Here is a 12795-nt window from a genome sequence, read left to right as displayed (position 1 = left end):
AAGGGAAAGGGAAAGGGAAAGGGAAAGGGAAAGGGAAAGGGAAAGGGAAAGGGAAAGGGAAAGGGAAAAAGGGAGAGAAAGGCCAACCAGGACAGTACCTTTTCATAGCAGTCAGACGGCCTATCAATACAGTGTGTGTGTGTGTGTGTGTGTGTGTGTGTGTGTGTGTGTGTGTCTGTCAGGACAGTACCTTTTCATAGCAGTCAGACGGCCTATCAATACAGTGTGTGTGTCTGTCTGTCTGTCTGTCTGTGTGTGTGTCTGTCTGTCTGTCTCTGTCAGGACAGTACCTTTTCATAGCAGTCAGACAGCCTATCAATACAGTGTGTGTGTGTGTCTGTCTGTCTGTCTGTGTGTGTGTCTGTCTGTCAGGACAGTACCTTTTCATAGCAGTCAGATGGCCTATCAATACAGTGTGTGTGTGTGTGTGTGTGTGTGTGTGTGTGTCTGTCTGTCTGTCAGGACAGTACCTTTTCATAGCAGTCAGACGGCCTATAAATACAGTGTGTATGTGTCTGTCTGTCTGTCTCTCTCTCTATGTATAATTGTTAATCACATGTATTATATATACATGTGTGCTGGGTGAAGGTATGTCCGTGTGAGTACAAGTGTCCTATGAAGCCAGAGCATCCCCTGAGGATGGTTACAGGTGGCTCTGAGCAGCATCTCATGTGGGTGCTGGGATCCACACTGAGGTGTTCCCCTCCACAAGAGCAGAGCATGCTCTTACCACGAAGCCATCTCCAGATTCCAGACCTCTGTTCTCGCTGGTCACCTCCGTTTGCCTGGGGCTCCTCTCCTCCTCCTCTTCCTTCTTCTCCTCCTCTTCCTCCTCCTCCTCTTCCTCCTCCTCCTCATCCTCTTCCTCCTCCTCTTCTTCCTCCTCTTCCTCCTCCTTCTCTTCTCCCACCTCCTCTTCTTCTCCACCTCCTCTTCTTCCTCCTCTTCCTCCACCTCTTTCTCCTTTTCCTTCTCCTTCCTTCTGTGTATAACGTTTTGCCTGCATGTATGTCTATGTACCATGTGTGCACCTGGCACCCTTAGAGGCCAGAAGATTCCCTGGAACTTAAGTTACAGATGATTGAGCGTCTCCTTGAGGATGCTGGGAATTAGACCTGGATCCTCTGTAAGCGCATCCAGAATTCCTAACCACTGAGCCATCTCTCCAGCCCCGCCCCCTTGCTCTTAAGGCCACTTCTAGCCTCTCAAGATTCTTACCCGAGAACTCTAGCTGGTCCCTCTTATTTTCTGGGTCCCGCTTTGAGAATGTGTGCTATTTCCCTGACTGGAGAGATATCCTTGCCCATGGTGACATCCACTGCCACATGTCTGCATGTGATCCGAGGGGCGGGTGCATGCTATCTGATAGGCCTTCCCCAGGCCTTCCCCAGGCCTGATTCTGAGTGCTGTTCACTGGGGAACTGAAAACCAATCTTTGAACGTCTATCCACACAAGATAAAATTGCCCACACACTTGACTGTTTGATCAGATTAACTGGCTCTTGTTACACACACAAAGGGCTGTGTCTCTGAGGGACAATGTTCCTGCTTTCTGTCCTCCTATCCAGGTTCCCCACAGTGGCCCTGTAACCATGATTATATGAGTACTTTATACTCGGGAGAGGAGCCCTTGTGCCAGGTGACGGCCTTTTATGCCTTGCCTCAAGTCAGAACCAGAGCCCACACTTCACTTTTGACTGCCCTGTCTTCTGGGAGCTTAATTTTTTTTATTTTAGTTGAAAAGACAGAAAATTATTATTATATTATATATTTTTAAATTTTGTATGTATATGAGTGTCTCCATGAAGGCCAGAAGAGGGCACTGTATCCCCTAGAACTGGAGTTAAGGATGATTATGAGCCACCATGTTGGTAGGGGAACTAAGCCCAGGCCTTCTACAAGACCAGCAAGTGCCCTTACTTGCTGAGCACCTCTGTAATAGCTTTGAGTTTTTTGTTTGTTTGTTTGTTGTTGTTTTTTTAAAGATTTATTTATTTTATGTATATGAGTACGCACTGTAGCTGTACAGATAGTTGTAAGCCTTCATCTGATTGTTGGGAATTGACTTTTAGGACCTCTGCCCACTCCGGTCGACACCGCTCACTCAAGTTGGCCCTGCTCACTCTGGTAGACCCTACTTGCTCAATCCCTGCACGCTCCGGCCCAAAGATTTATTTATTATTATAAATAAGTACACTGTAGCTGTCTTCAGACACACCAGAAGAGGGCGTCAGATCTCATTACGGATGGTTGTGAGCCACCATGTGGTTGCTGGAATTTGAATTCTGGACTTTCAGAAGAGCAGTGAGTGCTCTTACTCACTGAGCCATCTCTCCAGCCCGCTTTGTTTTTGTGTTTTGTTTTGTTTTGTTTGTAGGATCATTTTTTATGTGTACGTGAATGTATATGTGTGAGTGGGGGATATGTGCACAAGTGTAACACCTACAGATGCAAGAAGATGATTGGTTGGGTGTGATGTCACAGGCAGTCGTCAGCCACCTGAAGTGGGCTCTGGGAACCAAATTTAAGTCCCTGCAGAGCATCAAGGGTTCTTACCCACTGCCCTGCCTTGCCACAACAAGAAGACATAACAAGCGCCTCTGCTCACTAGGTCAACTCCCTAGCACCTTTAAGACATTGTTAGTAAAGTTACCAAATTGCAGCAGGCTAAGGCAAGAGGACTGTGAGTCTGAGTCCAGCCCCGACCATAGTGATATCATGCTAAAAAAAAAAAAATCCAAGCTCACAAAGAAATGATCTGATTGACAGGTTTAAGTGATAATTCTGAGATACCGTGCTTGCTTAGCATGCACAAGGCCCCGGGCTCAACTCACAGCATGGTATTAATCGAGCATGCGGCACCAGCCTGTAATGCCAGGGTGCCATAGGTGAATACAGGAGGATCAGACACTCAAGGTCATCCTCCGGTACATGAAGGGTTTGAAACCAGGAGCAGGAGAGAGGCCAAGGGATGAAGGAGAGATGACTCAACACTGAAGAGCACTGGCTGCTCTTTCTGAGAACCCAGGCTCTGTTCCCAGCAGCCACTTAGCTGGTCACAACTATCTGTAACTCCCATTCTAGGGGATCCAGCACCTTCTTTTGGCCTCCACGAATAGGTCACATAGCATAATGCATATATAACATGATGCACAGACACACATACAAGCAGAAACAACAAAGTATTTTTATTCAAGATTCAAAAAAAAGAAAAAGAAAAGAAAGAAAGAAAGAAGGAAAGAAAGGGAAAAGGAAGAGTTGGAGGCCGACCTGGGTGTGAGACTCTGAAGAGAAAAGAGAGTTCTAGAGCTAGGGTGATGCTCTGTGGTAGAGCACTCACCTAGCATGCCTGAGGCCCTAAGCTCTGACTCCAGCACCATCAGACAGTAAAAAGAAACAGAGGGGTCTGTGAGGATGTTGGTGGTTGGTTGGTTGATTGGATGCTTTGATTTGGTTTTAGTGTTTTTCAAGACAGTGTTTTTCTGTGTGACTCTGGTTGTCCTGGAACTCACTCTGTAGACCAGACTGGCCCCAAACTCAGAAATCCACCTGCCTCTACCTCCCAGGCCAGGAAACTGCAGTTTAAGGTGGCATCCATATCTAGAACATTCTTGCAGACAATATGGAGTAGAGTCTGGAAGAGCAGTTGACTGTGGCTAGGGCCACCATAGGAACTGGTTAAGAACTAATCCGGTAGGGGAGGGGCAGGGAGAATTTAGTTTGGCTTCCGAGCAAAGTGGCTAAAGGGATGTTGGTGCTGAGGTCATGTGGGGAGATGGGGTAGGGACTTGAACTGAGGCGCAGAATTTTGTCCAGGTTCGAGGTAGCTTTCTGTCAGACATCCAAGTGAAGACTGCAAAGCTAGGAAGGAAGTCCTGGATGCATAGTGTGAGCCATGGGCTGCCTAGTGTGAGCCATGGGCTGCATAGTGTGAGCCATGGACTGTGCAGTGTTAATCATGGGCTGCATAGTGTGAGCCATGGGCTGCATAGTGTGAGCCATGGGCTGCATAGTGTTGAGCCATGGGCTGCATAGTGTGAGCCATGGGCTGCATAGTGTGAGCCGTGGGCTGCATAGTGTGAGCCGTGGGCTGCATAGTGTGAGCCGTGGGCTGCATAGTGTGAGCCATGGGCTGCATAGTGTGAGCCATGGGCTGCATAGTGTTGAGCCATGGGCTGCATAGTGTGAGCCATGGGCTGCATAGTGTGAGCCATGGGCTGCATAGTGTGAGCCATGGGCTGCTCTGGGTAGAAGAGGGGGTGTTTACTGTCCACGGCATCTCGTCCTGAGGAGTAAGGTTGGGTGGCAGTGACAAACTATGGAACCTAAATCTGAGGGACTGTATGCTGGTCTGCCTGTCTCTTTGCTCAGCTGTGCTATATTCTGACCTGGGTCTTTTTTCTAGTAACTTCAGAGGTAAGACAGACAGCAGACTGTTGGAGAGAGTTGTCTGGCTCTCCTACAAGGGCCTGAGGACCAGAACCTGCAGCCTCCAGCCCAGCCAAGACCGGAAGGAAGGCGTGGGAGAGCTGTATAGCACAGGGCCCTGGAAGTCACAGCTCAGTGCTTCTCCCTGTCTTACCACACAGCCCACTTCCTGTGATGCTTGCCCGTGAGTTATCTACCACAAGCTTCCTCTGGGGAGCTAAGTGGGGTCTCAGGGAGGTTTCTGCTGAGCTGCGAAGAGGATGAAGGCCCAGCTGGGTTCCTCCCTTCCTGTCAGCAACACCAAGCTGTGACTAGGTTGTGGTTCACATGTCCCATGATGGCAGGCCCTCCCTACGAAGACCAGTGTCCAGCCTCTTGACAGTGCATTGAAGACACTCGCTAAGTCACTGCAGTGTTGAAGCCACTGTGCAAGGCTAAATTGGAGCAGCCAGGTCCTGGCACCAGAGACAGGAGGCTCCGTTTCTGGAGCAAGACAAGTCCCCTCCTCAGGTGACTGCCTGAAGTGTTTCATTTGCAAGGGCAGAGGGTCAGGAACCCTTGCCTACCAGAAGGGCCGGACAAGACAAAGCAGAAGAGCTCATGTTTCAAATTATAGTTTCTTTCCCTGGGGCTCTGCTCTTCTAGGCAGTGACCAAAGAGAAGCTTGGCCAAATAAATCCCTTCCTCACCCTCCTCCTTCAGGTTTCACACAAGGAGAAGCATTAAGACTGTAGATAACCTGGGGGCGGGGCAAGAGATATGCCCAACCCAAGAAGCTCCCCGCTTGTTAAGTCCCTGTGGGTGCCCTCCCAGCTCCTAGAGGAGGTACGTCTTCTGAGAAAGGCTGGTTAGGATCCTGTTGTCATCACGGTTACTAGGGTAACCTGAGCTCCACATCTTGACTTCCTGTCTGTTAACCCTGGGGTAGGTAGGTATGCCCTGTTTCACGGTGTGAGCTTCATAGAGAGAGGGAGAAGTGAAGCTGGCAGGAAAGCACCTGCTTTAGTGACTGGCACATAGTAGATGTTCATGTATTTGTGTGTGTGTGTTTGATATTAGTGATAACAATAGAGAGATGGAGAAGTGAAGCCAGCATGAAAGCACCTGCTTTAGTGACTGGCACATAGTAGGTGTTCAAGTATTTGGGTGGGGTGTGTGTGTGTGTATGTATGTGTGTTTGATATTAGTGACAACCCACTAAACTAGTTTTCAGGACCTGTGACTTACAAAGCATTGTATATAGAGGAAGACCCAATTGTGAGCCCACAATCAGAAGGGAAGGACACAGTTGTCACAGCCATTCTCCATTACTAAAACAGCATGTGCTAGCCAGGCAATGGTGGCGCACCCCTTTAATCCCAGCACTTGGGAGGCAGAGGCAGGCAGATTTCTGAGTTCGAGGCCAGCCTAGTCTACAGAGTGAGTTCCAGGACAGCAAGGGCTACACAGAGAAACCCTGTCTGGAAAAAAAACAAAAGACAAAAAATAAACAACAAAAACCAAACAAACAAAAAACAGCATGTGCCTCCATTTTACATTTTAACAGTTAATAGGGGAGGCCTGGAGGGACAGCTCAGGAGTTAAGAGCATACACTGGGTTTCCAGAGGACCCAAGATTGGCACACTGAGAGCCTCAAAGCTGCCTCTAACTCCAGCTCCAAGGGATCTAACATCCTCTGCAACACTGTACTTGCGTGCACAGACATGCATACACACAAGTGCATAATTTTAAAAATCTTTTTTTAAAAAACAGAACAGTAAGCTGGATATGGTGGTACAATGTCTTTTTAACTGCAGCACTGGGGAGGCAAAGGCAGGGGGATCTCTGTGAGTTCGAGGCCAGCCTGGTCTACAGAGCAGGTTCCAGGGCGGTCAAACTTAACAGAAATAACAGTTAAAACGTAAAGATGGAGGTTGTTTCAAGATGGAGTCCTTCGAAGTAAAACTATGTTCTGTTGTCCTGGGGATTTCAGGTGGAATCCCAGAGTCCTTAGGGATGCATCTCTACCCACCGCGGCCAGAAAAAGCCTCTGTGGTGTTCCCCACCAAGGGAGGAATCAAAGTAAGGCCCTGAGGCTTGGTTGGCGCCAAGGGGCAGCATGCTCCCTCAGGAGGAGCCCTCAGCAGAGGGGCTTTCCCTTCTGTGCAGAGAGAGGTGCAGGCCGGCACTGCTCCGGCAGATCGCTGACCGCTCCTGTGATCAGCCTCACACCCCACTCCCCACCCCCAGCAGTGTGTGCTTCCTCAAGGCGGTCATGTCTGCCGTGTTCCCCACGGTACTTGGATCCTTAGTACTGGGTACTTAGTGCATAGTATCCTTTATATATATTGTTCTTCTATGAAAAGTGTACATTCTTCCTGGGCATGCCCAGCACTTGAGAGGGGAGGTGGAGGCAGAATGATCAAGAGTTCAAGGCCAGCGTAGGCTACATTTGACCCTATCTCTAAAACAGAAATCTGCTCTCTCTCTAAACGTTACAGTGCTGGCGAGGAGTCCATGCTAGGCAGGTCCCGGCCACACAGCTTTACCCATAGCCACCTTCAGTATGTTAAATCTGCTTGGCTTGTTTTACTCTCCCTAAAGAGCCCCATGCACAGAGCATAAAGTCAAAAATTAGGCTTGTGGGGGACAGTGTAGCTTAGTGGTGGGACCCTTGCCTGGAACCCGCAAGGCCCTGGGTTTAATTACCAACACCTCGGGGAGGGGGCGGGGGACGGCCACCGACACAGGACTGTTCTCAAAGGGGCCTGGCCACAGGCAGGGTTTCCTGCCTGCCTGTCTTGCCATCTCTGCCCTCACCTTCTGTGGGCAGTTCTTGGGAGTACCTGGGCGTAATTCCCACAGAGGATTAGTGCGGGGCTGGTAAGGTGGCCTGTATCCCTTCCAGAGCACCTGAAGGAGAGGCTGGAGCAGTATGTTCAGCAGCTGCAGATCGTGCGTGTGGTTCGACAGCAAGAGCGGAAGGGGCTCATCACAGCCCGGCTGCTGGGAGCCAGCGTGGCGCAGGCTGAGGTGCTCACGTTCCTGGATGCCCACTGTGAGTAGGATATGCCCACCTGGTGCCAGGAGGCCTGGGGACCTGCTCCTCACACTGCCCCTCCTCACACTGCCCCTCCTCACACTGCCCCTCCTCACACTGCCTCTCCTCACACTGACTCAGGCATGGTTCTTGAGAGAGCACAACCATGAGGCTTGGTGACTCAGACTAGCTGGCCCTGCACAGTGATCACCATTACCCTGTGCGCCCTGAGGAGAAACCCCTGTCCCACTGGAAACTACTTTTCTGTTAAAAGGGCCTTCCCCATGACTGAGATCAAGACTCGGCCCTGCAGGAAGTTTCCTGGAAAAACAGTAGAACCCTCCTTCTGACTCAGCCACTGATGGAGCCTCAGTTTCCTTACCCACCTAACAAAATATCATTGAGACAAAATAAAATTGGTCTCAAAGGATGGCTCAGAGGTCAGAAACATTTGTCCTTGCTGGGGACCAGGTTTGATTCCCAGCACCTACATGGTGGCGCACAACCCTCCATAGCTCTGGTTCTAGGGGGATCCAGTGCCCTTAAGTTCTGACTTAGAATTTAAGCCCTGGAACAGGCGAGGCGTGTTGGCCTGTGCCTGCTGTCTCCACATTTGACACAGGCAGGAGGAGCTCTGCAAGTTTAAGGCCACCCTGCTCCAGAGGAAAGACAAGAAAGGAAAAAGATCCCCCAAAGGCTGGCAAGTGTGAGGCAGGGAGGGTTGTTCTTGAGCTGGGAACTGACACTCACACATCCTGGAGGAGGAAGAGCCATTCTGAAGCCTACACCTAACCCATCCAGGTCCCTGGCAATTTGCACTGGTTGGTGCTGCCAAGTTGCTCCCCCAAAGCCTACCTACCTACCATCCCCCCTTCCAAAGCTGCTTCCACCTGTCAGGAGATGCTCCGTGTCCCCCTACAGCCGTGGAGCTTGCTGTGTGCCCTCCCCACCCTCCCTGTACTGCATTTCCTCAATCTACTCTGAGGGTAGAGGGTTCAGCTGCAGCTAGGCTCCCCCTGACCTTCACCCTCTTGCCTGGGTCTGCAGGTGAGTGTTTCCACGGCTGGCTGGAGCCCCTCCTGGCTCGAATTGCTGAAGACAAAACAATGGTGGTGAGCCCAGACATCGTCACCATCGACCTTAATACATTTCAGTTCTCCAGACCAGTACAGAGAGGCAAAGCCCACAGCCGTGGCAACTTCGACTGGAGCCTGACCTTCGGCTGGGAGATGCTCCCTGCACACGAGAAGGAGAGACGCAAGGATGAGACCTACCCCATCAAGTAAGGGCTTACTAAATGCTGCTGATCCCCAATCCTGGCCTCCACCTACTCGGCTCTGGGGACCTGTACCATCATCCCACAGCAACATCTGCTAGGTGCTAGGCGCTTTGTCAAACCGCACTCCCTATGAGGTGGGTCCTTTGGTTAGCCTGTTCTTACAACTGAGACTAAGGAAGCCCATGGCAGCAAGCAGGTTACCTCAGATCCTGCAGCTAGCACAGGGTACGCAAGGACCCATCCTTGTATGACGCAAAGCCTTAGAGTGGTCCTCACTACCTCATGCCGACGGCTTGCTCCAGCTCACACCCTGACGACTTGCTCCAGCTCCAGCTCACCTGGCTGTCTGCTGGACTATCCAAGTATCATATCTTCACGTCATCCCTAGATCCCTACACCTAGAAGGCCGGGACCTCTGCCCACAGAGCCTGTGAGAGAAATGCCGAGTGGGGTGGGTAGCGTGGAATAAGTATTGTAATAGGTACACATGGGCTCCCGGAAAGTAGGTGCGAGGCTACTGGTGCATGCTTGTGATCTGTCTTGGGGTTTCTGTGGCCTTGATGAAACACCGTGGCCAAAATCAAGTTGAGCAGGGAAGGGTTTATTCAGCTTACACTTCCACATTGCCATTCAATAGTGAAGGAAGTCAGGATGGGAACCTGGAGGCAGGAGCTGATGCATAGCCCATGGAGGGGCGCTGCTTACTTGACTGCTTCCCCTGGCTTGCTCGCTTGCTTTCTTATAGAAGCCAGGGCCATCAGCCCAGGAATGGCACCACCCACAATGGGTTGGGCCCTCCCCCATCAATCACTAATTTAGAAAATGCCCTACAGGCTTGTGGACAACCTCATCTTATGGAGGCATTTTCTCTTCTTTGTTTCTCCCTTTCTTTGTTTCTTTCTTTCTCTTTAAGATTTATTTATTGTATTTATGTGAGTACACTGTTGCTGTCTTCAGACACACCACAAGAGGGCGCCAGATCCCACTACACATGGTTATGAGCCACCATGTGGTTGCTGGGATTTGAACTCAGGACCTTCGGAAGAGCAGTCAGCGCTCTTAACCACTGAGCCATCTCTCCAGCCCCTGGAGGCATTTTCTTGAGGCTCCTCCCTCTCAGTTGACTTTAGCTTACATCAAGTTAAAACAATCCAGCCTGGAATCCCAGCTACTCAGGAGGCTGAGACAAGAGGATCACACATTCAAAGACTGTCTGGGCTGCTCTGAGTTCAAGGCTTGCCTGGGAAATTCAGTGAGACCATGTCTCACAAGCAAAGTGTTTTAAGGTGCTAAGATATAGCTCAGTGGTCAGCGGTTAAGCCTGTGCCTAGCAAGTGCAAAGCCCTAGGCTCAGTCTGGGGCAGGGATGGGGCAGGAGCAGGGGCGGGGTGGGGTGGGGTGAGGGAGAATGAACAAACACAGGCTGAAGTTTTTATAGTTGCCCTGAACTTTGCATTAAAGGGCCACATCATAATAGTCTTTCCCAGCCACCTGCATAGATAGTCTACTGCTGTTCTTTTGGGGGTTTGGGTTTTGGGTTTCTTATAATTGTTCCAAAATGTGAATACCAAACTGAGCCTGATAGTGCCTATCTGCAAACCCACCTTTGGGAGGGAAGATGATACCAGAAATTCAAGGGTATCCTGGGCTATCCAGCTCAAGACCGCCTTGAGGGACCCTGTCCCCAAAAAACAAAGACATTCTTCATAGAGCAGTGGTTTCTGACCTCCCCGATGCTGCAATTTTTACATACAGCTCCTCGTGTTGTGGGGACCCCCACCCATAACATTTCCTTGCTGCTACTTCAGAACTGTAATTTTGCCACTGTTACGAATTGTAATATAAACATCTGACATGCAGGATATCTGATGTGTGACCCCGTGAAAGGATGAAGTGACCCCCAAAGGTTGAGAACCTCTGCCATAGAGACTTTGAAAACAAGCAGCCAGGCTAGATAGCAGAAAGCTAATGTGCCCAAGGCCCACAGAGGCTTGCTACTCTTGTTCCCTGCCTGCTCAAACCCTGTGTGTGTGTGGTCTGTCTGTCTGTCTGCATGTGCACATGTTTTCACATGTGTGTGGGCACATGTGTAGATGGGTGCCTCTGCTGTGTGTTGGGAGTCATTCTTTGTTTGTTTTTTGTTTTTTTTTGAGACAAGGTCTCTCTGTATAGCCCTGGCTGTCCTGGAACTCACTCTGTAGAGGAGGCTGGCCTTGAACTCAGAAATCCACCTGCCTCTGCCTCCCAAGCGCTGGGATTAAAGGTGTGTGCCACCACTGCCCGGCTGGGAGTCATTCTTAATTGCTCTTCCACCTTGTTCACTGAGGCAGTGTCTCCTCTGCAGCATAGCTGGGGTTGCTAACCAGCTTGCTCTGGGGATCCTGCTTCAGCCGGCTCCTCCCTCTGAGGCCTGAGTCCCAGGCAGTCTGCTGTGCCCTCCTAGAGTTTACTGGAGGTTTCAGGATCGGAATTCAGGTCCTCACAGCTGCATGGCGAGCACATTAGCTGCCGAGCCATCTCCCCAGCCCCCGTGTTGCTGCTTTAAATCCTCATCTCCAACTAAAGGGTTGGGGGGACATTACAGTTGCCCTGCGGTTTGGATTCTGTGTGCCGCTGTTATGTCCTGATCGTGATAGATTTTAGGCCAGCCTGAGTTATCAATACAAAGTTCTAGTACAGCCTGGACTATCGTTAAGCCCCCGTCTTGAAAAACAAAAAGAACACAGGAAAGAGGACAGGAAAGGAAGAAGTCAGCTCTCTGCTCCTGTAGGAGCCTTTGTTTGGTGGGTATGACAACAAGCCCTTACCCCACCCTAACCAGGGCCAGGCACACAGTAGTACAGTTAAGGCAGGGCCCTGGCTGCCACCCACACTAACGCCCCGGCCTCTGCAAGGACCGTCCAACTGGAGAACAAAGCTCCAGTGTTTGAGGATGGATGTGTCACTTGGCCCAGGTGCCCTAGCAGCACACAATGCTTGCTGGAAACACTTGGTGAGGTAGCTCTCCAGCGGTACTGTTGGAGGTCCCTCACATGCTCGCTCTTAGAGCGATGGATAGCCGAAGTGAGGGCGAAGAGACACGGGTCTCAGGAAGTAGGACAGGATGTGCAGGTGTTTCTGGGAGATGTCCACCTATAGGAATGGTCTACAGAGACGGTCCTGAGTGGCATTTATCCTCAAAGCTAATTTGTCAGGGGCCCCCTCAGTCTTAGAAATCCTCTGAGACTCTCAAGAGCAGGCTAGCTTCGGGGTGTTCGTGTGGAGTTCTAGGATTCTCAGAGCCTTCCTGGTGCTACTTGGGCAGGCTTGGGACCCCTGGAGGAAGATAGAAGTGGCAACAGGAAGCCAGCCCAAGTGTGAGGGTTTCCCAACTGAAATTCCTTCTAGAAAATGGCTATAGAAGTAACATCAGGAAGACAAGAGCAGGTCCAGGGAATCCCCGTGGCTGGATTCCATGAGGTCACCTTCTTCATTGGCCCAGTCTTGACTTGGGCCTGTGCCTCCCTGCCTCTGTCTGAAAGCCAGAACCCTTAGGAGTCCCCCTCCTCTCCTCATCTGCCAGGGGCACCTCCACTCACCAGACAACCGGAAGCTTCCCTTGGAAGTCTAAAACACATTAGCGGGCCAGGCCCCCAGCTAATGCTGTGGCCACGCAGTCCTCGAAGCGATGTGGACACTGAGTCTGAATGGGGTCAGCACATTAGCGGGCCAGGCCCCAGCTAATGCTGTGGCCACGCAGTCCTCCAAGCCATGTGGACACTGAGTTTGAATGGGGTCAGCCCAGCTGACAACGAGCATCCCTTCCTTCCTGGTCTAAATCCTGCCTATTTGCAGAATCTGTCTCAGGGGGCTTCTGAAGATGGTAGAGTTGCTTCTAGTCTTACAACACAGAAAATGAGAAACTGCTCCCCCTCTCTCTAGACTCCTCCCCATCTCTCATGACTCTTCCCTTCTCTAGACTCCTTCTCTTCACTCTAGACTCCTCCCCCTCTAGATTCTTCCCCCCCCACTCTAGACTCCTCCCCCTTACTCCAGACTCCCCCCTCATTCTAGACTCCTCCCCCTTAC

General features: G+C 50.8%; 1 protein-coding gene across 2 annotated transcripts in view; it reads left to right on the top strand.

The window, feature by feature from the left end:
• The window catches only part of Galnt6 (polypeptide N-acetylgalactosaminyltransferase 6), a 41373-nt gene that overhangs the window by 19808 nt on the left and 8770 nt on the right, over positions 1-12795 (top strand). For both annotated transcript variants that reach the window (XM_031356081.1, XM_031356073.1), the window contains exons 5-6: positions 7317-7466; positions 8496-8730. In XM_031356081.1, coding sequence (XP_031211941.1) covers positions 7317-7466; positions 8496-8730 — 385 coding nt within the window. The remainder of the gene's footprint in view (positions 1-7316; positions 7467-8495; positions 8731-12795) is intronic.

The sequence above is a fragment of the Mastomys coucha genome, unplaced genomic scaffold (genome assembly GCF_008632895.1).
Source record: "Mastomys coucha isolate ucsf_1 unplaced genomic scaffold, UCSF_Mcou_1 pScaffold11, whole genome shotgun sequence".
Taxonomy (NCBI): Eukaryota; Metazoa; Chordata; class Mammalia; order Rodentia; family Muridae; genus Mastomys; species Mastomys coucha.
Note: the sequence above shows the minus strand (reverse complement) of the source record. Positions and strands in the feature narration are given on the sequence as shown.